General features: G+C 36.1%; 1 protein-coding gene across 1 annotated transcript; it reads right to left on the bottom strand.

The window, feature by feature from the left end:
- LOC128246495 (protein mono-ADP-ribosyltransferase PARP12-like) lies at window positions 1–27,285 on the bottom strand. The gene is made up of 15 exons (XM_052964721.1): window positions 27,268–27,285; window positions 21,452–22,227; window positions 20,386–20,691; window positions 18,560–18,865; window positions 16,726–17,031; window positions 15,942–16,057; window positions 15,424–15,505; window positions 9,278–9,338; window positions 7,895–8,067; window positions 7,188–7,362; window positions 5,136–5,353; window positions 4,812–4,926; window positions 3,816–3,955; window positions 1,459–1,595; window positions 1–544 (listed from the first exon to the last, which is right to left on the bottom strand). Exons 2-15 carry the CDS (start codon window positions 21,559–21,561, stop codon window positions 249–251), a joined length of 2,541 nt encoding a protein of 846 aa, XP_052820681.1. The 5' UTR covers window positions 21,562–22,227; window positions 27,268–27,285; the 3' UTR covers window positions 1–248.

Below are 27,285 nucleotides of genomic sequence, written 5' to 3'. Positions count from 1 at the left end.
TTTTCTAATAAAAGGTCATTTTTCCAAAAAACTTTATTTAAATTTAAGCAACCTTTAATAAACATCAAATTATTGGCAACAATTTCTGGTTTTAAAGTGATGTGTTAGTTTTGATCTAAGGAAAGTTACTACAATGGATTTTCAAAAAGTAGTGCTTAAAAGTGATATTTTCATTCCTTAGGTTAAATTCGAAAGATGCTTTGGAATCGATGAAATTATATATTTCATCTTGAAGTATAGCACAAAAACTACGGGGAGAAATCAGACTTGTATTTTATCAAGTATTCTGGGTACACCTGACCGAGTTCAAAGATAACAAAAATCTTTGGAACTATAACATTATCAACGCAAGAGTCGTACAAAGGACTCGACAGATCAAGGGGGTCTTTCTGTGGGGGTCTGGTGTATGATTCATTTCCCTTTGTGTAATCTCCCACTAGCACCTTAGCAATGAACATCACCATTGTCTCCTTCTGTCTGTCTGTGTAGCAGTTTGAGTATTTGGCAGTGGTTGCAAAGTAGCTGCCTTTTCCATAAGCTGTACCTGCAAGTGTATGGATAATATAATAAGCACTTATAAAGTGTTCTTCAAAACATACCAATAATGCAAGTTATGAGTGCAACAGACCAAAAGTCAACCTTCAATTTTTAAAGGTTTCAAGGGGGCTAATAAACAAAACCTGTTTCAAGAATGGAAATATTGGTCAATAATTATAACTTATGTTTCATGCATGGAAGTATTTGACGATTCTATAGCAATTTTGGTCAATGCTTCAAGCGTCAGAATTGTAACCAATGTTCTAAAATCAGAATTGTTACATATCTATCCAACATGACAGCATGCACGAATCTTTCAAGCATGTCAACCTTTGAACCATCCTTCTAGCACGACAGATTTAAAAAATCTTTTCGGCATGACAATTATAAGAATGCCAACTTTGACAAATACTTCAAGCATGAGAACTTCAACGAATGCTTCAAGAATGACAAATTTGCACCATTGCTTCAAAAAATACAAATTTTGACCAATGCGTCTAGCTTAATATTTCTGACCAATTTCTGAGCATGGCAATTCTTACAAATTTTATTAAGAATGGCAAAGTTTGACCAATAGTTTATGTACAAAAGTATTAACCAACGTTTCAAGTACGAAACATATTCAAAGCATGGCCATCTTTTAACCGTACAATTTTGACAAATGTTTTAGCATGCTATATGGCAATTGTTGTCAATGTTTAATGCATCACAACTTATGCCAATGTTAAAAGCATGACAGTTTATGTTTGTTTTAAATGCATGACAATTAATGTCAATGGAAAAAGCATGACTTTTTTATCAATTTGGACGGTATGACATGTTTTGTCAATGTTTAAAGCACGGCAATTTTCGTTCATGTTAAAATATGACAAGTTTTAGCAATGTAAAAAGCATGCAAACTTCTACTATATGATTTTCTACCTGAAGCAGTTCCACTCAACCTGAAGTCAAACCCTTGTCTGTAGATGGCCTCTACGGTGTCATTCCTGGTACCGTGGAAGAGTTGTCTCTCCTCTACATCTACGCCCTTGTTCCTTTTCTTCAGTTTGGCCTTCTTACTAAAACAGTTATATAGTTTATATAGTTATATAAAAAGTTATATAGCCTACAACCCTAAATGTATACATTTTGGGCATGCTGCCATGATCTTTTTTGATGACTGCGGCAGGTATAAATAGTAGAGCATGACGATTTTCACAATATATGTAGTTCTACTAAAATAACATAATAAGTTGGTCAGGTTTGAACATACTTTATTAGCTGCAGTAATGGGAAATCATTTAAATAAATAAAGCAACGGCGGCGGAACATGTCTCAGTATACGTATATTTTCAAATTGCAACAAGATCATGTGCTAACTAACATAATCGACAATGGGTGCAAACTTGTCATTTCATCCAGGCACTCGAAATAATTTTAAATTTTGATGCCAGGTGACCACATGTAATTGTGGTCTATTTTGAAAGGGTACTGCTTGCTGGTCACTAAAATTGGTGTATAAAATGACTAAAATTACATAACAAATAAAGTTAAGGCAGTTTGTAATTGTGTTCTTTAATTCTACTCAATTGAAAGTAAAATGACTGAATTTTCAATGTTTCATGGTCAAAAAAGCATGTTTGCAATATGTTTATTGGTGAAATATTTATATATTCTTCCTCAACACATTTTTAAATACTTTTAACATAAGCAGAGAGTGCCACCTACATCTATTTTGATTCAGAAACTTACTTAATTAGTGGTACTTGTGGTACTCTCACATAGGGCTATGCATGCCGAAACAAAGCACCATAGTGATTATTATACAGGTCATTCCACAATTTTTAAAAAGACCGCCAACTGTCACAAAATACGCCCGTCCTAATTCAAGGACACCAAGTTTGAAGAAAAGTGGTTGTATGTTTAGCATAATTTAGGGAGCGGACACTGTAAAGACAGTTCTCCTAATTTAAGGGTCATAACTATTTAGCGACATGGCTGGTTATCGAACCTGACCAAGATATTCTGCCCATAAACATTCTGACTAAATTAAGTAATTATTGGAAAAAAGGCTTCTAAATTCATAGATTGGACAATAGATTGGGCAATGAAAGTTTTATTCTATAATAAAAGGGCGATTACTCTTGCGTGACTCAAGCTATATGACCGGTTAACTTGTCCAAGATATTATTCCAATAAACATTTTAATCGAATTTATTGATGGTTGGACAAAGGCTTCTAAAGTTATTGATCGGACAAGTGTTGCGAATAACGCTATTTATGAATTTGACACATTAAGTGTATTATGTTAAATATTTTTTATTAAAGGTGTTGTGCCGTTCAATGGGTTCATTAATTATTTATTGCTCCGTTAAAACCTTTCCGCCAAAATTTTATTTCCCACCTAAATTGACTCTTGCAAATGCTCCGTCGGAGTCGTTAGCATGATTTATTTGTGATGTTCATTGCGGCAAAGTATAAATAATGGGTGTATAATTTGGCATATTGGTTAGACTAAACAGTATTTACTAAAGATGTTAACGATTTACTAAGCAAGGGTTCATTTAGTTTGTGTTGTAAAATGGATGTTTAAAGATATAAACTGTGTTTATATTGCATATAAAACACTCAACGCATCAGTGTGTTTTTTACTATTGAAAAGTATCGATGCGGTTAAAAATCACAGCCTTAAATGGTATTGTTATAACCTTGAGTTTTAGGTAAGGTCGCCACAACAAGACTAATTTGAGGTAACTCTCGAGTGACTTGAACGATTTAGCTTGTAATCGAACTTATAACAGACATTATGCCCGCACATATTCAGACCAAATTTTGTGATGATTTGTCACGGGCTTCTAAAGTTATTGAGAGGACAAGCCAACATTAAGTTTTTTTATAATTAAAGGGCAATAACTCTTGAGTGACTAGAGCGATATACATGGTTATCAAACTATGCTCATTCACATTCTGACAACATTTGCGGATGATTAGACAAAGGCTTCAAATGTTATTGAACGGACAAAAAAAAATGAGTTTCTTCAATAATTTAAGGGCGATAACACTCGAGTACCTTTGACAATATTGCTGGTTATCGTTTAAGATAATAGGCCAATATATATGATTAAATTTGGTGACGATTGAGCAAAGGCTTCTAAAGTTATTGAGCGGACAACATACTGGACGCCGAGCGAGAAAACGCCCGCCCGCCCGTATGCCGCTGGTAGAACTATAATATTTCCCGTTTTTTTATCAAACAAAGCGTATAAAAAGTGGAAAAACAATATCTTACTCGTCATTACCTAAGATAGCTATACCAAAGGTCACCATTTTCCACCCTGGAGATCGACAAAATAGTCTCCGTCGTGCTAGACATGGTCTCAAAAAACATGCTTTCAATCTTATTGTACTCCGTTTTCATACTGGGATTCCGCTCATCCAGCTGAAAACAGAGACATTTAAATATGTGATTAATTTTAATTCTAATATGATTAATCTCACGAAGTTAACACAAGAATTTCACCCGCAGGAGGGTGTTCAATTCTCAGCAGCGTCACACCAAAGGTGTTAAAATGTTACAGGTAAAATAGCTCTGAAAGCTTATGTTGTCTTTTTATCAAATGCGACATTTTAAATAATACATTTGAATTTATTTACATGGAAGTTGAAGGAATGTCCTTTATGTAATGATTGTAATGAAGATTACGAACACTTCTGCATTAAACATCCAGTTTAATTGACAAATATGTTGAATGCTTTACAAGATATTTTGAAAAGAATGGAAATGCAGAAAGTAATTAAAAATATAAGATATATTGTTGTAGGTGACACAATTGATAAAAAAATACACTATTGTAAACATTGTTTTAAATCATATAACCTATTGTATTTACAAGACCTACTGTTTTATTGAAAATAGAACTAAACCGATAAATAGTATATACCATATAATATGTAATGTGTTGATAGTGCTTCAAATCATTTGAAAAATAAATGCATTTCTCCGAATGAGTTTTTTAATAATAGAAGAATAAAGCAACTTTTCAAAACATTTACTGTTTAACCCAATTATTAAACTGTATTTGTTCTGCTTTATATATATATATATATATATATATATATATATATATATATATATATATATATATATATATATTCATGCAGAAGCAATTCACACCCAACCCAATTTTTATATAGAAATAAGTTAAATGGGAACGTTAAAATCGTAAAAGGAAAAAAAAATACAAATGTCTTTAGTATCTTGTTCAATACATTTTTACATAAAAAACAATCCTTACCGGAACGAGCTCGCAATGGTTCAACAGTTCATCGGTCTTTCTCAGATTCCAGTGAGGCGGAGCGACAGGAACAAACCCTGATGTTGCAGATCCTGCAGGTTTCTGTATTACTGGTCTGGCATGGACAATCAATATAGTTTATACTGTATACAATAAGTTTGAAGTGTTATACATATAGGCATGATAAATATACTTTGTTGTTTTGATGATTGTTTATAATAGAAAAAATACTAATCGAAAAGGTAAAGATCAGGCACTATCAGAAGAGTTTTTTAATAAGTGATAACATTGATTATATTGGCAAATTGGACAAAACAGACTTACTGTTTCTTGCGTCTTTCTAACTCATCTTTTGATACGAACTTTGGTCGTCTTGATACTTCTCGCTCCGTCTTGTGGTGAAGGTTACACTGCACCATTTTTGCAAAGTCTAGTTTATACTCATGCTCTTGAGTACTAAACTTTAGCTGACCATCAGGGTTTGAGATGTAAGCTTGTTCTAGGTCCTCGCTCGAGATTGTGGAACGATGTCCATCTGCATCCTGAAAAAAATATTGAATGTTTCTCGGTGAATTCTTATGTTTATATCCCTACTGTAAGTCCTTTTTATATTTTGACTGATTTGATATAAGGTTTCTGTATTGGATTTTAAACTTAATGTCAGCTCGCCAAAGTTGATTACTTTATATGGTTTCACAGAACCATTTTCTGTGACATCATTTGAAAAGCAATGAACCTGAGCTCTTAAAACGCTTAAAACCCAGGAGCTTCCCCAGACTTTACGTGTCGATACTATGAAATACCAAGAGGGAACCCATGAACTATTTTGTTCTGTAAGTGCATTATATTTGTACTTCAGTATATGATAAATACTCTCCATAGTGTATCATTAAAATATAAGTTAACTATATAGAATGTGGGTACTTAATACGAACCGGCCGAAATGGAAGGTTCAAATGGCTTTTGGGCCGGATCAAATTTGACATAAAAACGTCATTTTGCTGAAAATAGTACCCTTTTGCATCTTAATATGCACCGACGGACTGGTTTTATTTATCCAATAATGTTTTGATATTGATCTCCAAATCAGACGCACTCTGAGTACTTAGTCTGAATCGGATTGAAATTAATCTACGAAGTATAAATAAAATATTATTGACGTCAAAAAAGTTAACTAATGCTAGCGCGAAAGTTATCAATGTTGATGGAAAAAATCCTCTGGGGCCGTATTCATAAAGCATGTTAATGAAAATTGTCAACTCAGTAAAAATGCGTTTTTTTTCTAAGCTGATTTTAAAGAAAACAAAAATGTTTTTACACTACAAATAAGCAAGAAAAAAGTAAAAGTGATAAATGCAAATGAACAGATGTAATGAAAATAAAATGAATTAAAAATATTTGTTGTTAAAAAAAGTCGAAAGGTAAAAAAAATGTTTTGGAAACGGCTCCTGGTCTTATGTCAAAACCCACTGGAGTTCTGAAAAAAATGTCCAAATTCCCTGGAATTGCCACCAGAAATATGGTATGTATGGAAATGATATCATAAGGAGCCAACAATATGTTTACCGTTACAATTTTATGCGACCAATAGTTTATATACATAAAAGTTCAAAACATATTTACACATTTTCAGTTTGTGAAAGTTTTTGCAAATTTAAGAGATTTATTTCGAATTAGGACTCTACAGGAGAGGCACATTGTTTTGGCCTGTGAAAACTTGAACATTAAGAATTTGACAGAAAACGTTAGGAGTTGTGTTTTTTATTGAAGTAATATTAAGTTTCAACTGCCAAATATGTAATGTTTGTATGCATTTATATTCATAGCTTTAATCAAAACAAAATAAATATTAAATTAATTTAAGCAATTAATTATGTAAAGGCAGAAAGGTTCACATGCTGAATTAAAGCTGCACTCTCACAGATTGAACGTTTCGACAACTTTTTTTTTTATTTTTTTGTCTTGGAACGAGCTAATTGTTGTGAAAATCCATTGAACCGAGTGATACAAGTGACAAAAAATTAGATCGCAGATTTTTATATTTAAGTCCAAAAATTGATGTTGTATGCATTTTTTCTTAAACCGTTAGTAACGGTTTAAACCATAAAACATTTTTTTTTTAACGAAAATATGAAAATCTAAGATCTGTTTTTCTTTGTCAACAACCTTATATTATTGGTTTGCGGATATTACCGCAAATATTTGCTCTTCCAAGACAAAAAATAAAAAAAAGTTGTCAAAACGTTCAATCTGTGATAGTGCAGCTTTAAGGGCAGAAGGGTGCTGCCAAAAAAGGATAGACAGCAGCACCATTCCATAACTCTTTCACTAAAACGCTATAAAACATTAAACATAAAGGTTTACTATGACACTTACATCACCATATTTCTTCCATTCCCCACTCTCTGCCATCCAAAACCACTGCCAGCTTGTTGCAAGGGGGTGTGAATCCAAAATTGCCGACGACTCTGTTGACACCCGATGGAATGTCAGGTGCTTGCCTTCACCCTCTGCTTTCATGGTCTTGAACTTCAGTTGCACCGACACATCTCTATGGTGGAGAACAATTATTATAAGATAGAGTAGTATTAAGATTAGAATTTCGAAAACCTAATATGTCACATGTCGGGAACGCCCATCACAATTTTTCTACTGGTAAATCTTACAATTACCTTGAATCAACTGACCAATATATACATATATACAAGACATGACATGACCACGACCAATATACCAAGTTTAAATATTCTTTAACGATTATCGGAAGAAAAGTAATTGATCAGAAATGCCATGTGACACAAAATATGACGCTGTGGACGAGAATATCACTGTCAAAAGTGTTGTTGCAAATATATGTATATTAAATAAATGATTTGTAGATTGAATATCAATGGTTTTCTCGAATTAATACACAATACATAGACTTTTCTTCTTATGAAAATCTCTAGATAATAAAACGATCAGACAATTTCTTACTGCTACAGAACAGTTTCAGTTTGACAATTAACATGTTTTAATTCTTTAAAAATCTTCCATTAAATTGACAGAACGACAGCTTTGTCAAACTTAATACACAAACATACTCAATAAACAGACAGTATTCAACGTTGGCTGGATCGCTGTAGTGCAGTTCCATACGCATGTTTTCCTGGGGTTCGACTGTCTTCCAGTTAGAACTGTCATCAAACCGGTAGAACCACTGGTACAGTAATTCACAGTGGTAATTAAAACACTGCGCAAAGTACGAGCATCGACTCTGCAAAACAAGAAATCAATAAAACTCAACATTAACATGCAAGGCGCATTGATGAAACGTATTAGATTAGATATAGATGTGTTAACAAGGGTTTAGCTAAGTTGGATTGTGCAAACTACGGATCGCATTAATAAAATCGAATCTCAGTGTATTGATTTTTCTTAAAGTGATAATGTTCTCATCAAAATTATTTAAAATAACCTCTACTGTTCATTAAATTCATTTATATGCAACCTTTATCTGGACTTTTTTCCATTCGGAACTCCTCGGCCATTTTATCGAAAACAACCTCGGATGTATTTGGACGGTTTACATACTCGAAAAGTGGTACGTTTAAGTCCGCTGCAAGTAGATTTTATTTAGCAGTTAAACTTTGTGACTTAACTCATGGGATTCTTAATTATGTTTGCAATAATACAATTCAATGGCAATCAATTTCGACTTAGATCAATAAATACAACTCTAAAACACTACATTTAATTTATGATATAATTCAAAATTTTACGAACTACTTCAACTGATGTACGTGCATACATCCGAGGTTGTTTTTGAAAAAAATGGCCGAGGAGTTCCGAATGGACTATTTTCTTGCTTATTTTCATATTGTTGGTGTACAAACATCGTTAATTCTTTTACATTTCAAATTAGAAAAAAGGCAATTTCCTCAATTAAATGTTTAATCAAAGTTACTTTTTAAACACAGCCCTAGGAACAGGGCCCAGTCAAATGACCTAACCCCCTTTTTATTGTTTTTGGCAATAATGTTCTATCACTGTTTTAACTAACGTGCCCAGTGTGAATGGCCATATAACTGACAGCCCCCTGCACTTTTAATGCAAATTCATGTCAAATTCTTGAAGGTTTTCGAAGCAATGACCAGCATTAAGCCTTTTGTACCACCAAACTAGGACATCAACACTATCGACAAGACCAGGAAATCAGCTTCAAACTGTTTTCTTTCTTTAATTTACAGACATCAGTCTGTGGGTGATTTTTTGAATTGTCAAAGCCAGAGTTATGGGCCTCACAACACACGTACATAATGTCGTTGGTACGCCATCTGCATTAAGAATTGAGTTAAATTATTTTATATTTTCAATTATGACATAGGTTAAAGTGTTTGCACAACGCCAGCGTTAACACCATTGCTATTGCAATAACTCAACTCAATTCTTCCCTTCCATAATCAGACAAACAGGTTAACACTCACCTTCAAATTGTAAATACATATCTTCTTGTTAAGGATGTTGTCTGCCGCAGTTTCTGATACCCTTATGGGGAAAGAAAAACCATTGGCATTTCATTCATGTCATTTTCATGGTTAAATGAATAAAAACAATAAATATAAGACTACTTTTTATGATAACATGAATAAGAACTCGGAGTCTCAAATTTTCAAATATTTGGCCGTTATGATATTTTTCTGAATGCAACGTTGTATCAATGTTTTCTTTTTAATCTAAATATGTCAAATTCATGTTTTCTAACTTTGGCTAGAACAATTATAACCTCTTAAATAAATACAATAGAGAATAACACATGATCCTTAAAAGAGAAAATTTCAAGTTCGAAAGTAAATTCAGAATCAACAACTCATAAGAACGAGTTCTTACTCTGCCCATAAACTCATATACGATACACAATATCCGTTAGACATACCTGCCCATGGATCTTTATACAATACACAACTCACCATTGGCATTACTGCCAAGAGGACTTGGGCCTGCCCATAAAACCCGTATACGACACACAAAACCCCATATGTATAACTGTCAATAGGCTTCCGGCTGCCCATAGAACCTTATACGATACCTAATATCCCATTGGCGTTACTGCCAATGAAACTTGGGCTTGCCCTAAAACCCGTATACAAAACAAAATATCCGGTAGGCATACCTGCCTTCAGGACTTGGGCGTGCCCGTAGACCCGTATACAATTCACATAATGTATATAGGTTTAATCTCACCTCCTACATGAATGACGCTATCCGATTGGCCTAGAACGATCACGTGCACGACGTGTATAATCCATAGCCCCCGTGTAATTTCCAGTATTATTCATACTACCCCTGTAACTTTCATACTCCGCAAAAGACATAACAAAATGGCGGCCGAAAAATTTGTAACTTCTCTCTCGGCTTATCTTTTCACTGTACGTTATTGAATATCCATTTTATTCAAGCAATCTGTTGTGTGTAACCGACTGTTTACATGAGTCAATGGTTACAAAATGGCGACTAAAAAACGGTTTACAAGCACAACACGCGACGAATCTCTCAAAAAGGTTAAAATTAAATTCAGAAGAGACGCTTCGATGCAACAAGAAATCTGCAAATGTGCTGAGGAGATACCTTCAATACATTATTAAAAAATAAGTGTTAAAAACAGTTAACTGTTGTTGTTTTTCTTATTATTACATTTATTGACTGTGATACATCTTTCTTGTACATTTATAATTTAATGTAACCTTACTGAGAAAATATATATGCTGTCAAACAATGTTATTACTATATTTACATTGTTATTGTATTAATTCCAAATAAACTTGATTACATAAACTTTTTGTATTTCTTAAAATATAATTTTGAGACACTATTTAAGCGTCACTGAATATTTTCATAACAAATACTTTATATCTTAATATAATCTTATTATTAAAGGTACTCGGTGAGATATATTCGTTACACTGTTAGTAGCTGGGGTGGGGGGGTTCGCATGGTATGAAACCACTGGGGGTGTATATCACATACCCCCCCCCCCCCCGCTACTAACAGTGTAACTAAAAATACCTGCCAAAAGGACTTGGGCGTGCCCGTAGACCCGTATATATATATATATATATACATACGATAAACAATATGTATATAGGTATACCGGCCAAAAGGACTTGGGCGTGCCCGTAGACCCGTATACGATACACAACATGTATATAGGTATACCTGCCCACAGAACTTGGCCATGCGAATAAACCCGTATACGATACATATCAAGCCCATATCCTTACGTGAAAACAGGACTTGGGCTGCCAATAAACCAATTTACGATAAACAACACCACAAATATATAATTGCCAACATGACTGGGGCGTGTTCATGACTCACATAAAACAAACTGCACCCTAAAGGCAAACCTGCCTGCAGAAATTGGGCATGCCCATAAGCCCGTACACGATACACAACGTCCTTAATGACTTCCTGCCCATAAGCCCATACGATACACAACACCCCGAAGGCATACCTTCTCCATAAACCCCTATACCATACACAATGCCCTTTTACCTGTCCATAAACCTTTATTCCTTTCACAGCAACCTTAAGGCATACCTGCCCATAGACCTACATACGATACAAAACACACCTTATGCATACCTGCCCTTAAACCTGCATATGGTACACAACACCCCTTAGGCATACCTGCCCTTAAAGCTGCATATGGTACACAACACCCCTTAGGCAAACCTGCCCTTAAACCTGCATACGATACACACCACCCCTTAAGCATTCCTGCGCATAAACCTGCAAACGTACGATACACAACACTCCATAGGAAAACCTGACCCAAAACCTGCAGAGGATACACAACTCCCCTTATGCATACCTGCCAACATGACTTGGGCGTGCCCATAAACTCGTAAATGATACACAACACGCATTAAGCAGACCATCAAAGAGGACTTGTGCGTTCCCATTGACACAAATCGGATCGCATACCTGCCTCTAAATCCTTATACCATACATAACGCCCCTAAGACATACCTGTCTACAAAACCTTATACAATAAACAATCCCTTAGGCATACCTGCCCATAAACCCTTGTAAAATACACAACCACGTTAGGCTACCTACCATAGACCCTTATATGATACACAACACCCATGAGGTAACCTACCCAAAGACACATATTCGATACACAGCAACACGTAGGCATACCAGCCCATAAACCTGCATACCTTACACAACACACCTTATACAAACATGTCCATACACAACTATAAGATACACAAAACCCATTAGGCATACCTACCCGTAAACATGTATACGGAACATAACATTGCTACCACATATCTGCTCATACCTACATACGATATACAACACCCCTTAAACATACCTTCCAATACACCCTCATACGATAAACAACACCCCTATGGCATACATGTCCATAAACCTGCATACGTTACACAGGCCAAGTAAGGCATTTCTACTCATAAACCCTTATACAATGCACAACCCTCTTAGGCATACCTACCCATTAACCCTTATTTGATACACAACACCCATTAGGCAAACCTGTCCATAAATCTGGTATACCTACACATAAAACCGTAAATCATACAAAACATCCGTTAGGCATATCTGCCCATAAAGCAGCATACAATACACAACACACCTTAGGCCTAACTACCCTTAAACCCGTATAACATACACAACATCCCTTAGTTATACCTGTCTATAATTCTGCATACAATACACAACACCCATTAGGCTTACCTCCCATAAACCTGCATACAATACACACCATCCCTTAAGTATACCTGCCCATAAAACTTTTTAAGATACACAAAAACCCTTAAGCATACCTGCTCATAAACCTGCAAACGCTAACAATACCCCTTAGGCATACCTTCGTATAAACCTGTTTACGACACTAGCACCCCTAACGCTAACCTGCCCATACACCAGCATACGTTAAACACCCCCTTAAGGCATACCTGCCCATAAACAAGCATAAGAAACACAACACTCTTTAGATATACCTGCCCATACATATGTTTACGATACACCACACCCCTTAGTCAAACCTGCCAATAAACCCGTATACGATACACAACACCACTAAGGAATACATACCTGCCCATAAACTAGCATACGATACACAACACCTCTTATACATACCTGCCCATAAACCTAATACGATACACAACACCCCTTAGGCATACCTGTCCATAAACACTTACATGATACACCCCCACCCCTAAGGCATACCGGCCAATAAACATGCATACGATACACAACAACCATTAGGCATATCTGCCCATGAACCTGCATACGATACAAAACACCCTTTAGGCATATCTGCCCATAAATCTGCATATGATACACAACAACCCTTAGGCATATCTGCCTATAAACATGCATACGATACACAACAACCCATAGGAATATCTGCCCATAAATCTGCATATTATACACAACAACCCTTAGGCATATCTGCCCATAAACATGCATATGATACACAACAACCCTTAGGCATATCTGCCCATAAACTGCATACGATACACAACACCCCTTAGGCATACCTGCCCATAAACATGCATATAATACACAACGACCCTTAGGCATATCTGCCCATAAACCTGCATATGATACACAACAAACATTAGGCATACCTGCCCATAAACCAGCATACGATACACAATAACCCCTAGGCATATCTGCCCATTAACCTGCATACAATACACAACAACCCTTAGGCATATCTGCCCATTAACAAGCATACGATACAAAACAACCCTTAGGCATATCTGCCCATAAACCAGCATACGATACACAACAATCCTTAGGGATATCTGCCCATTAACCGGCATACGATACACAACAACCCTTAGGCATATCTGCTCAAAAACCTGCATACGATACATTACAAGCCTTAGGCATATCTGCCCATTAACCTGCATACGATGCACAACAAGCCTTGGGCATATCTGCCCATTAACCGGCATACGATACACAACAACCCTTAGGCATATCTGCCCATAATCCGGCATACGATACACAACCAATCTTAGGCATATCTGCCCATAAACCTGCATACGATACACAACAAGCCTTAAGCATATCTGCCCATAAACCAGCATACGATACATAACAACCCTTAGGCATATCTGCCCATAAACCGGCATACGATACACAAAAACCCTTAGGCATATCTGCCCATTAACCTGCATACAATACACAACAACCCTTAGGCATATCTGCCCATAAACAAGCATACGATACAAAACAACCCTTAGGAATATCTGCCCATTAACCTGCATACAATACACAACAACCCTTAGGCATATCTGCCCATTAACAAGCATACGATACAAAACAACCCTTAGGCATATCTGCCAATAAACCAGCATACGATACACAACAATCCTTAGGCATATCTGCCCATTAACCGGCATACGATACACAACAACCCTTAGGCATATCTGCTCATAAACCTGCATACGATACATTACAAGCCTTAGGCATATCTGCCCATTAACCTGCATACGATACACAACAAGCCTTGGGCATATCTGCCCATTAACCGGCATACGATACACAACAACCCTTAGGCATATCTGCCCATAATCCGGCATACGATACACAACCAATCTTAGGCATATCTGCCCATAAACCTGCATACGATACACAACAAGCCTTAAGCATATCTGCCCATAAACCAGCATACGATACACAACAACCCTTAGGCATATCTGCCCATAAACCGGCATACGATACACAACAACCCTTAGGCATATCTGCCCATTAACCTGCATACAATACACAACAACCCTTAGGCATATCTGCCCATGAACAAGCATACGATACAAAACAACCCTTAGGCATATCTGCCAATAAACCAGCATACGATACACAACAACCCTTAGGCATATCTGCCCATTAACCTGCATACGATACACAACAACCCTTAGGCATATCTGCCCATAAGCCTGCATACGATACACAACAACCCTTAGGCATATCTGCCCATTAAACTGCATACGATACACAACAACCCTTAGGCATATCTGCCCATTAACCGGCATACGATACACAACAACCCTTAGGCATATCTGCACATTAACCGGCATACGATACACAACAACCCTTAGGCATATCTGCCCATAAACCGGCATACGATACACAACCAATCTTAGGCATATCTGCCCATAAACCTGCACACGATACACAACAACCCTAAGGCATATCTGCTCATAAGCCGGCATACCATACACAACCACCCTAAGGTTAACCTGCCCATAAACTAGCATATGAAACATAACACCTCTTAGGCAGACCAGCCAACAGGACTTGGGTGTGACAATAAGCCAGATTACGATACACAATAACCCTTAGGTATAGCTGCCAACAGTACCTGGGCGTTTCCATACCCCCTATACGATACACAACACCCATAAGGCATACGTGCCAACAGGAATTGGGCGTGCCCATAATACCGTCAAAGATACACAACACTCCTTAGGCATACCTGCCAACAGGACTTAGTTGTGCCCATAAACCCGAAAACGATACACCCACCCCCCCCCCTTAGACATACCTGCCAACAGAACTAGGGCGTGCCCATTATACCAATTAAGCATACCTTTCAAGACTTGAACTAGCCCTCATCAAATTAAAAGGTATCCCTTGGTTCTGGGTTCTTCTGCAAGACGCGACTGCTTCTGCTAAAATTTAGGAACACGGGACAGATGTTATAAATCAGGGGCCATTATCAAAGTAGAACATATACTTCAGTCTTTCGGCAAATTAATTTTACAGTCCAATCAAAACACTTAAATTTCTGTTTTAAAATTAAGTTGAATCTGAATTAAGTAGATTATTGAAAATTGCCCTAGATCTATGAATAGTGTTCAAGGATTTGCATTCCAATTCAAAGTTTCAGCGTATATTACATCTCATACGCCTTTCTCAGTTCACAAATGTGCAGTACTCCTGCCAGAGTTATGTAACTTTTTTTCTTATGACCTTATTAGCGTTCTGAACATGGATAGATGTTGCATGACAATAATGACTTCTAAAGATATTTCCATATCTTGACTGCTTTGGTACTTGCCTAAATTTATCAAGAAATGAATTGATATAAACAAAACTATTTCCTACCTCCGCCTAATTGTGCAGGAGACAAAGGGGGTCTTCTGGAAGTGTGCCAAACTCCCCTGTCCTGTATAGTCATGCCTGACATCGGTCTTGTCAGGGTATCCGGAAGTGGCCTGCCTCTGTTGAAAAAGAGAAATATGCTAGCTAGAAAGTTATTGCTTGGATGCAATTCTGTTATTTGTTAATTTATAGTATGCATTTTAGCTTCTATATAGAAGGGCTTTCATGCAAGTGCATACAAGACCTCAATATAATAATCAAATATAAAACTTACAACATCATCAAAGTGCTTGAGTTTGGTGCAACACAAATCCAGAAATGCCATTTCGTGATCATTCAAGAACCATAACCCTGGTTTTACTAATTGCAGCGGGAAACAATATCCCAGGTGCACAACTTGATTAATCAATTAATATTTTCCTAAGGAATCATGACTCTCGGTGAAATAGTTTTGGAAATTTGAGCGGAATCACACACGCATGCACGAACGGACGGAAAAGAGCAAATCTGTTTGCCCGCCCCATCATCCCCGATTTTAGTGAGGGTTTTTTAAGAAATATTATTTTTTTCACTTTAATTTTAAAACATAAAGTCCCCTCAAACTGTCAAGTGATAAAATGCATTTGTAATTTGTTGTTATAATTTCAAAATAATGAAGCCAAAATTCATAGAATGAAGTGTTTGTATAGGCATGAAAAATATTGATGATTAATCGATAATTGATTGGAATTAATCATTGATATTCGATAGAAAACTTTTGTCCGATTCCCAAAACCAATGTACATACCTTCCAAACATCGGTTCAGGAATAGGTCCATCTCTTCCGGAGTAATTCCTGTCATTTGACTGCATTATTTTTCTGAATTCTGCTAAATTCTTCTTTGGTATTTTTCCCATACTGATGCCATGCTTCTCTAAGACATTCCGTACTGTACTTTCATGGATGAAATGGCTTCTTTGGCAGTTTTCTGTCATACATTCCCGTGTTATGTAGTTTTTACACAAATGCAGATATTGGCATGGTTTTCCGGTTTTATCATTTCTGCATCCCCAATTCTTGTTGTAAGACTCACATATCTTTGTGGCAGCATTTCTGTTGTTCAACAAGAGACATTGGTAGCTGATTCAGTAGGTGTTGTCTCAGAACTTCCATGTTGTTGGAAGTTGTTCATTCATGACCAAAAATAAAATGACTGAATTTGCAGTTTACATATCAAATATAAAACCTACAAATATGTTAGCCTGTGCAGAACGAGATGTTTCCCAGACAGGTCTGCATTTTTCGTATAAGTGCTAACAAGAGCGCAATCTGTTGCAAAGTACCTCCGTTTTATTTTATGACACCAAGTTTGATGATAACTGCTTGTACGTTAGCCGAATTTAGAGAGCGGACAATATTAATTTAGTTTTTTACAAATTCAAGGATCATAACTCTGGTGATGACTAAAGTGACATGGCTGGTTATCGATTCTGACCGAGATATTGATATTTTGCCCAAACACAATCTGACCAAACCTAGTGATGATAGGACACAGGCTTCTAAAGTAATTGATCAGACAAAACCGTTATTATAGAATTTCTATACTCAAAGGGTGATAACTCTCGAGTGACTTGAGCCATATGGTTTGTTTACGAACTTGTCCATGTTATATTGCCCATAGACGTACAGACTGGTTATAAAGCTTGATTGAGATATAATTTGAATATATTTGGACAAAGGCTTCTTAAGTTATTTGTCAGACATTATAGAGAAAACTAGAAATGTGTCCATAGGACAAGGAAGTCCTATACGCCGCGTTTGTCACAAAAGGAAGGGCAATTATCTTGTCCATTAACCATATATTTGCATCAAACGTTTGTGCTCCACAACTTAACAACATCAAATACCTTCTTAAAAGATATCTTGATTGTATGACAAACATTTTTAAAGTTATAACGACACAAGTTCAACTGTCATAAAATGCCAATTTTTGCTTATTCAAGGGCCATAACTCTGGATATTCTATGTACAACAGCAAACAAATCCACAGGTGCACAACATCATCACAAGATTGACATTCCCGCATGGTTTCATTACTTCAAGTAATAAAGTGTTTTAGTTTTGTGCGACAGAAATCCAGAAATGCCATTTTGTGATCATTCAATGAATATAACCATGGTTTTACTAAGTGCAGCGGGAAACAATTTCCCAGTTGCACAACTTAATCAATCAATTAATATTCTCCTAAGGTTTCATGAATCTCGGTGAAATAGTTTTGGAAATTTGAGCGGCACGAGTTCGGACGGAATCACAAACGCATGGACTCACGCACGCATGCACGAACGGACGGAAAAGAGCAAATCTGTTTGCCCGCCCCATCATCCCCGATTTTAGTGAGGGTATTTTAAGAAATATTATTTTTTTACTTTAATTTTAAAACATAAAAATCCCTCAAACTGTCAAATGAGAAAATGCATTTGTAATTTGAAGTTATAACTTCAAAATAATGAAGCCAAAATTCATCGAATGAAGTGTTTGTATAGACATGAAAAATATTGATGACTGATCGATCATTGATTGGAATTTATCATTGATATTCGATAGAAAACTTTTGTCCGATTCCCAAAACCAATGTACATACCTTCCAAACATCGGTTCAGGAATAGGTCCATCTCTTCCGGAGTAATTCCTGTCATTTGACTGCATTATTTTTCTGAATTCTGCTAAATTCTTCTTTGGTATTTTTCCCATACTGATGCCATGCTTCTCTAAGACATTCCGTACTGTACTTTCATGGATGAAATGGCTTCTTTGGCAGTTTTCTGTTATACATTCCCGTGTTATGTAGTTTTTACACAAATGCAGATATTGGCATGGTTTTCCGGTTTTATCATTTCTGCATCCCCCATTCTTGTTGTAAGACTCACATATCTTTGTGGCAGCATTTCTGTTGTTCAACAAGAGACATTGGTAGCTGATTCAGTAAGTGTTGTCTCAGAACTTCCATGTTGTTGGAAGTTGTTCATTCATGACCAAACAAATTGACTGAATTTGCAGTTTACATATCAAATATAAAACCTACAAATATGTTATCCTGTGCAGAGCGAGATGTTTCCCGGACAGGTCTGCATTTTTCATAGAAGTGCTAACGAGAGCGCAATCTGTTGCAAAGTACCTCCGTTTTATTTTATGACACCAAGTTTGATGATAACTGCTTGTACGATAGCCGAATTGAGAGAGCGGACAATATTTATTTATTTTTTTTACAAATTCAAGGATCATAATTCTGGGGATGACTAAAGCGACATGGCTGGTTATTGATTCTGACCGAGATATTGATATTTTGCCCAAACACAATCTGACCAAATTCGTTGATGATTGGACACAGGCTTCTAAAGTAATTGATCAGACAAAACCGTTCTTATAGAATTTCTATAATCAAAGGGTGATAACTCTCGAGTGACTTGAGCCATATGGTTTGTTTACGAACTTGTCCATGTTATATTGCCCATAGACGTACAGACTGGTTATAAAGCTTGATTGAGATATAATTTGAATATAATTGGACAAAGGCTTCTTAAGTTATTTGTCAGACATTATATAGAAAACTAGAAATGTGTCCATAGGACAAGGAAGCCCTATATGCCGCGTTTGTCACAAAAGGAAGGGCAATTATCTTGTTCATTAACCATATATTTGCATCAAACGTTTGTGCTCCACATCTTAATAACATCAAATACCTTCTTAAAAGATCTCATGGGTGTATGACAATTTTTTTTGAAGTTATAACGACACAAGTTTAACAGTACAAAAATGCCAATTTTTGCTTATTCAAGTGCCATAACTCAGGATCTTATATGTGCAATACCAACCAAAACCACAGGTACGCAATTTTATCACACGATAAACATTCCCTCACAGTTATAGTACTTTAAGTAATAAAGTGTTTTAGTTTTGTGCGACAAAAATCCAGAAATGCCATTTTGTGATCATTCAATGAATATAACCATGGTTTTATTAAGTGCAGCGGGAAACAATTTCCCAGTTGCACAACTTAATCAATCAATTAATATTCTCCTAAGGTTTCATAACTCTCGGTAAAATGGTTTTGGAAATTTGAGCGGCACGAGTTCAGACGGAATCACACACGCATTGACTCACGCACGCATGCACGAACGGACGGAAAAGAGCAAATCTGTTTGCCCGCCCCATCATCCCCGATTTAAGTGAGGGTATTTTAAGAAATATTATGTTTTTACTTTAATTTTTAAACATAAATTCCCTCAAACTATTCAAGTGAGAAAATGCATTTGTAGTTATAGTTTCAAAATAATGAAGCCAAAATTCATAGAATGAAGTGTTAGTATAGACATGAAAAATATTGACGATTAATCGATAATTGATTGGAATTTATCATTGATATTTGATAGTAAACTTTTGTCCGATTCCCAAAACCAATGTACATACCTTCCAAACATCGGTTCAGGAATAGGTCCATCTCTTCCGGAGTAATTACCGTCATTTGACTGCATTATTTTTCTGAATTCTGCTAAATTCTTCTTTGGTATTCTTCCCATACTGATGCCATGCTTCTCTAAGACATTCCGTACTGTACTTTCATGGATGAAATGGCTTCTTTGGCAGTTTTCTGTCATACATTCCCGTGTTATGTAGTTTTTACATAGATGCAGATATAAGCATGGTTTTCCGGTTTCATCATTTCTGCATCCTCCCTCATTGTTGTAAGACTCACATATCTTGGTGGCAGCGTTTCTGTTGTTTAAACAAGATACATTGGTAACTGATCAAGTTAGTGTTGTCTCAGAACTTCCATGTTATTGCGAGCTGTTAAGTCATGACCGAAAATACAATGACTGAATTTGCAGTTTTCATATAAAATATATAACCCACAAATATGTTAGCCTGTGCAAAACGAGATGTTTCCCGGACAGGTCTTGGATTTTCATAGAAGTGCTAACAAGAGCGCAATCTGTTGCAAAAAAAACGTTCCATTTTTAGGACACCAAGTTTTGTGATCACTGTTTGTACGTAAGCCCAATTGTGAGAGCGAATACTGTTAATTTAGTTTTTTGCTAATTCAAGGATCATAACTCTGGGCTGACTTAAGCGACATGGCTGGTTATCGAACCTGACCAAGATATTAATATAACGCCAAACACAATCTGACCAAATCTAGTGATGATTGGACATAGGTTTCTTAAGTAATTGATCAGACAAGACCTTTCTAACGTAATTTATACAATTGAATTGTGATAACTCTCAAGTTACTCGCGCTATATGGCTTGTTTACGAACATGTCCATTATGTAATGCCCATACACGTCCGAACTGGTTAAAAAACTTGTTTGAGATATAATTCGTAGTTATAATTTCAAAATAATGAAGCCAAAATTCATAGAATGAAGTGTTTGTATAGGCATGAAAATATTGATGATTAATCGATAATTGATTGGAATTTATCATTGATATTCGATAGTAAACTTTTGTCCGATTCCCAAAACCAATGTACATACCTTCCAAGCATCGATTCAGGAATAGGTCCATCTCTTCCGGAGTAATTCTCGTCATTTGACTGCATTATTTTTCTGAATTCTGCTAAATTCCTCTTTGGTATTCTTCCCATACTAATGCCATGCTCCTCCAAGACATTCCTTACTGTACTCTCATGGATGAAATGGCTTCTTTAGCAGTTATCTGTTATGCATTCCCGTGTTATGTAGTTCTTACATAGATGCAGATATGGGCATGGTTTTCCGGCTTCATCATTTCTGCATCCACCCGCCCTGTTGTAATACTCACATATTTTGGTTGCCTTTCTCTTGTTGGGACGTTTAAGGAGATCTTCAACAAGAGGCACTGGTAACTGATCCAGTAAGTTTTGACTCAGAACTTCCATGTTATGGGAAGTTCTTAAGTCATGTCCAAACATACAAGGATTGTTTATGCAGTTTCCATATAAACTATACTTCTTACAAATATGTAAGCCTTTGCAGATCGAAATGTTTCCCGGACAGGTCTGGTCTAAACAATGGATTTCACATACCTCAACTTTGATAGCAAGACGGACAAATAATTGTCCATCTTTAAACATCTCAAACTGATCGGCATAGTTTCTAAGCAGATTTTCAAATTGCCTTTCCTCGATGAGCGACTTGAAGTTAGCATGTAGATCTGTAAATCCTATCACATTTGTCGGTTGTGACGCCAGAAATCTAATCACTCTGCGAACAATGTCGTCCTGATCTTGATCCATAGCCATCTCCATTTTAAAGTACTATATGCAATGAAGCTTTGTGTGAATTGAAAATGAATAGATATTTTTGCAACAAGCAGATAAGGACCGAAAGACTGGTGAATTGGGGATAAAAACAAAACTACATGATATAAGTCCCAATGCCAACGTTGTCACAACATTTAACCTACATGTTTTAACATACGATTTAAAATTGCTCATCATTGTGTTTTTTGCGACTTACAAAGAATCCAATCCTTTTTAATAACATTATGAATATAAGACCACTTCCTAGATTTAAATCAATATGGTTTTAATTTAACAGAGTATTGAAGAGACCTAACAAATGTCTATCAGTCTTCAACTTGTCTTCTTTTGTTTTCAATCCAGAACTTTAAACTGTCGGTTTATATAAAAAGCTTGCTAGAGATTTGGAATAGAAAGTACATTGCCAAATTACCTGGGCATAGATTTTCGATCAAAAGTAGTCTTTTATCTAATAAGTTTGCTTATAATAACGCATGTTATCAGTGAAGCTGACACATATTTCATAAAACATAATGTTTATTAAAATTATGATCCTCAAATAGCCAAACAATCTGTTTTTGGTTAACGGTAACATCCCAAAATAGGGTATTTTTTATTGACTTATTTTTTTGCAAAATATTCTTTATCAATATCATGTTCGTGTACTTTTTCCTGCAAATGTTGCTGGGGTATTTTCTGTCAAACATTGGTAAATGTTAAAAAAGAAATTTCTGGTTTATTGCGGAATTCCATCATATAGCTTTTTCTTTCACATTTCGCATCGTGTATAATTCTGAAAGCTTGCTTTAGCTTGCTTTAGCTTGGACAGAGGTATTTCAACATTCAGTCAAATTAGACATTGTAAATGGTCATCTTGATTAGTCTAAAATGACTGGGTGTTTTTGTTTTTTGTCATTGTTTAAACCTCAGATATGGATGAAATATGGCTAGGGTGGTCTGATTTCCCAATTCAAGCTATTTTATATTTGGTATGTCATAGTTCAAACAGAAAAACTTGAAAAATGAGACATAAATTGGAAAAATGCTTCACTTTGCTTTACAAAATCCTTGAACTGAAATTCAAAATTTAGCGAATTTGAGTTTGGATTCATAGTTCAATTATAATAATATATAATCACATGTTTCCAGTCCAGACAGAAAAATCCGTCCAAGGGCACGCTAGTAAGCCGGTTGAGAGTAAAGCCGGGTTACCGCTCATGCAGCATGTCGGAGGGTCAGATTTTCCATTCTGGACCGGAAACACAATCATATGTGGGTTTTTTTTCTTTCTTGCATACATGCAATCCTCAATTCGTGTACATAATGACGTACATAATGACGGGAAAAATGTTCCAACCTTGTGCGCGCTGACGTTTGATTTTGAAGTGAGAGCGGGCTAAATTTTCAAAACAGTGAACAATATCAAAAAGTTTAATTTTTTGAACGCATTTAGAATATAACAAAAACGTTCGGTCATATTGTGAAATGCTTCATATGTTGTAGTATTGACATTTCTTCGTCTATTTTCTAACTATTTTCTATAAAAAAATCAAACAGAGCGTGGTTTCGATCCACGGACCGCTGGGTTATGGGCTCAGCATGCTCCAACTGCGCCACTCTGCTCAGTCATGTATAAGAAGACATCAGTTCAAAATTGATTCATTTGGCTAGTGAAACGGTGGAAGTTGTATGGAAAATGTTTTCGCATTATTTAAATGATTGAGGGAATTTAAAACCAACACTTGCCCTAACTGATCCTAACCCTTTACGTTATTCCAAGAATATCAGGGGCGGTATTCAGAAAACATCCTAAGTCATTTCCTAACTGCTATCGAATTTCTAAAAATAACTAGCAGAGCGTAGATTCGATCCACGGACCTCTGGGTTATGGGCCCAGCACGCTTCCACTGCGTCATTCTGCTTGTGTTTTTTTAAATGTTGGCAAAATGAAAACTATCAAATTCATTTTTGCATGTCCCAAACTTAGCAAATTTATTGCACTATCGATACAGCTAAATAATTATTTTTGGGGTTGACCGATGTCTCATTTTCAAGGAGGCAAGTAACTCATTTTTGTTCAATGTCCGGCATGTTATGTACCAGTCAATTGTAACCACGACCCCCAGGTCCGGGGAATAACGGAGACTTTGACCGTCGGTCCAGCCAAGCCCGGATAAGGTCCCCGCCCTGCGGAGACGGACTGCTAGTAAAATCTCCACAAAATGCCCCCGAAACCAAGGGACCCTAGGTAAGGCCGATTCCCCGCTATTTTTGGAGCGAAGACAATACCACCGCATTCACCCAGCACTGCGGGGCTACCTGGAAGGTAAAAACACGGCCCATTTCCCCGGCTATCCCCTGTATACCTCCGGACCTGGGGGTGTGGTTACAGTTGACTGGTACATTATTCATTATTTATAAAAAGAAGTTCTAAAGTTGACATTCAATTGAGTCTATTCGATTTCATGATACCCCTAATTGATGACCAATCAATAACCTTTGAAGGTTGCATAATTATTCAAAATATTAAACAATCCACTCGGAGTGTATGTTAACCAGGCAACAGTCAGTATTTGAACATAAACACATGAACATTTTGTCACGTGATCCAGAAGTGCGTAGAAGACGGAATAATAAATACCAATTTTATCGAATACTAGCTTGATTTGGTATTTGGTTAGCGTTAATTTGGCGAATATCATCATTGGAAATCCTTAACAAACAAAACGACATTCATTGAAGAATGTAACAATTGAATATTCTTTTTCTGCGTTTTATTGTGTGAACTGGCGTATTTTAACACCATGACATGTACTTGTATGATATCTTTTTTCGACATAGTAAGGTTAGTCATACGTGTTTGTACCTTTTCTATTTAGCGCTACATTGTGTGAAATGTATTCATAAATTGTATAAACTTAAACCCAAGATGAATGTCTTACTTTACCGTCTACATTTAGTCTAAACAGTAAACATCCTCAGCCAATATCGGGTTTCATTTTATTATGTTAATACTAGCCATTAACTAGCGACATGAAAGCAATGATTATATTCAGGAATTATCAGTTACTGCTATGAATCTAGCTTATTTTATTTAAACTTCATTAATATGCATTACCTATACTTATGTTATGACAGGCACTTATCGCTTATGCACCAGTCATTTGTAACCACGCCCCCCCTTCAGATCCGGGGGGGGGGTATATCGGGGAAAAGGGCCGTGTTTTTAGTTTCCTGGTGGCCCCGCAGGGCCGGATGACCGCCGCGGTGTTTTTGTCATAGCGCCAAATTTGGCGGAGATTGAGCCTTATATAGAGTTTCTGGGGTGCCGGGGTTTAACCATCAGTTAGTCCCCGCAGGGCGGGGATTTTACCCGGGGTTGGCTGGACCGAAAGTCAAAGTCCCGGCTATTCCCCGGACCTGGGGGCCGTGATTACAATTGACTGGTGCATTACAGTTTGGGGCCACTCAAAATATTTCTTGGATCGATTTCATTGACTAAGTCTTTTTTATTTTCAGTATTTATCCATTTTTGAACCATTTTTCTGTCAAAGTTCATTGACTTGATTGAAAATGAAACTGTGCATATTATCAAATTGGTTTTTCTCATTTTTCTCTTTAAAATATTAAATGATTGGTGAATGCTTAAAGGATTACAGTTATCTGTTATACTCTCGCAAGGTAGAAATACCGTGTTTTCTGCACATGTATTTCAAATTAAACTCGTAATTCTTCAAAAGAACCATTGTTTTGGACATTTATTCATCCTTTCTGGTATATTTAAACAATTGTAATAATTGTGGTAAATCTTATTTGGTGAGTAATAGTGCATCTTTAAATTTAAAGGAACTAGACACAAGATGTAAAGCATTCAAAAAATATTCTAATTCCAAACTTTTCATATCTAGTTTCGACATATTTCCAGGGTAATATCGCAACATATCAACAATGCCAATATGTTTTCCGCACTGTTTTCCAGAAGTGACTGTGGATGATTTTTGAAAACTGCGTAAATCACAGGAAATTCCATGGAAAACATATGTTTTAATGGAACATCCATTACACGTATGTACTCACATTTTACCTGAGCCCCTCTGTAAGATGTACAGACGAGCTATGCACTCGCTCAGATAAATGTATGTATTTGTATTCATTTCTTGCTGCTTTTCTAACTTATTGTTACATTCAACCAATTTGTACTTAATATATTTATCTGACATAAAGACTATCAGATGAGAAGGATCTTTATCTGCGTCCAATAAATGCATGTTTATGTGTCATATTTTACTGAATTCAATATTGAATTAGGTGAATAGACGTTACCACACTTCTTCTACAAGAATTGTAGTATGTAACCTAAGCTTTTTTCAGTTTGAAACTTTTGTTTGAATACAACGAGATTGAGATGAGTAAATGTTGGCAGATGGTAAACTTGATACTTGATATTAAGCTTTTATTATGTTTGTAATTGAAAGATATACACACACCTGTCATTAAATTTTACTGTACTCTTCTCATTTAGTATTTTTACCTTCATCCAATAGAATGTAGCAACAATAACATGAAAAATATAGACCGGAATTTTCATTGCTTATTTTGTCTTATATATATTGTTAAACTACATGTGAAAACTGATGTAAATACTTCCTTATTCTGATTTAAATGCATCGGGGTCAGTAAAATTAGAACATGTTTAGGGTAGAGCGTTAACTTGTCACGGTTGTAGGTTTTCGTTCTAGATTACACGTTTCTGTTTCCTTGTTCTCTTTTTTTGCATTTTAGTTTCATGCTTTTCTATATCTATAACCTTTTTCCAATGCATTACACAATGTGAACATTGAACATATAAACGGTTTATATGTCCGTGGCGTTCATTGTTATTTTCTCCACATATTTAAGCTACTTTCGCTTTTGTAGAGAGAAAAACAACAAAAGTATGCCGTATGAAAACGAATTGACAACAAGCAAGAGTTCAAGGCATGCAATATGGCATGACAAGTTCATTTTCACCCAAACACTGCTTATTATTTTTCTCATGTTTTCGAAAATTTATTTAAAATAAATTGTTACCTAGGATTCTAAACCGAC

Source organism: Mya arenaria, chromosome 9, assembly GCF_026914265.1.
Source record: "Mya arenaria isolate MELC-2E11 chromosome 9, ASM2691426v1".
Classification (NCBI taxonomy): Eukaryota; Metazoa; Mollusca; class Bivalvia; order Myida; family Myidae; genus Mya; species Mya arenaria.
Note: the sequence above shows the minus strand (reverse complement) of the source record. Positions and strands in the feature narration are given on the sequence as shown.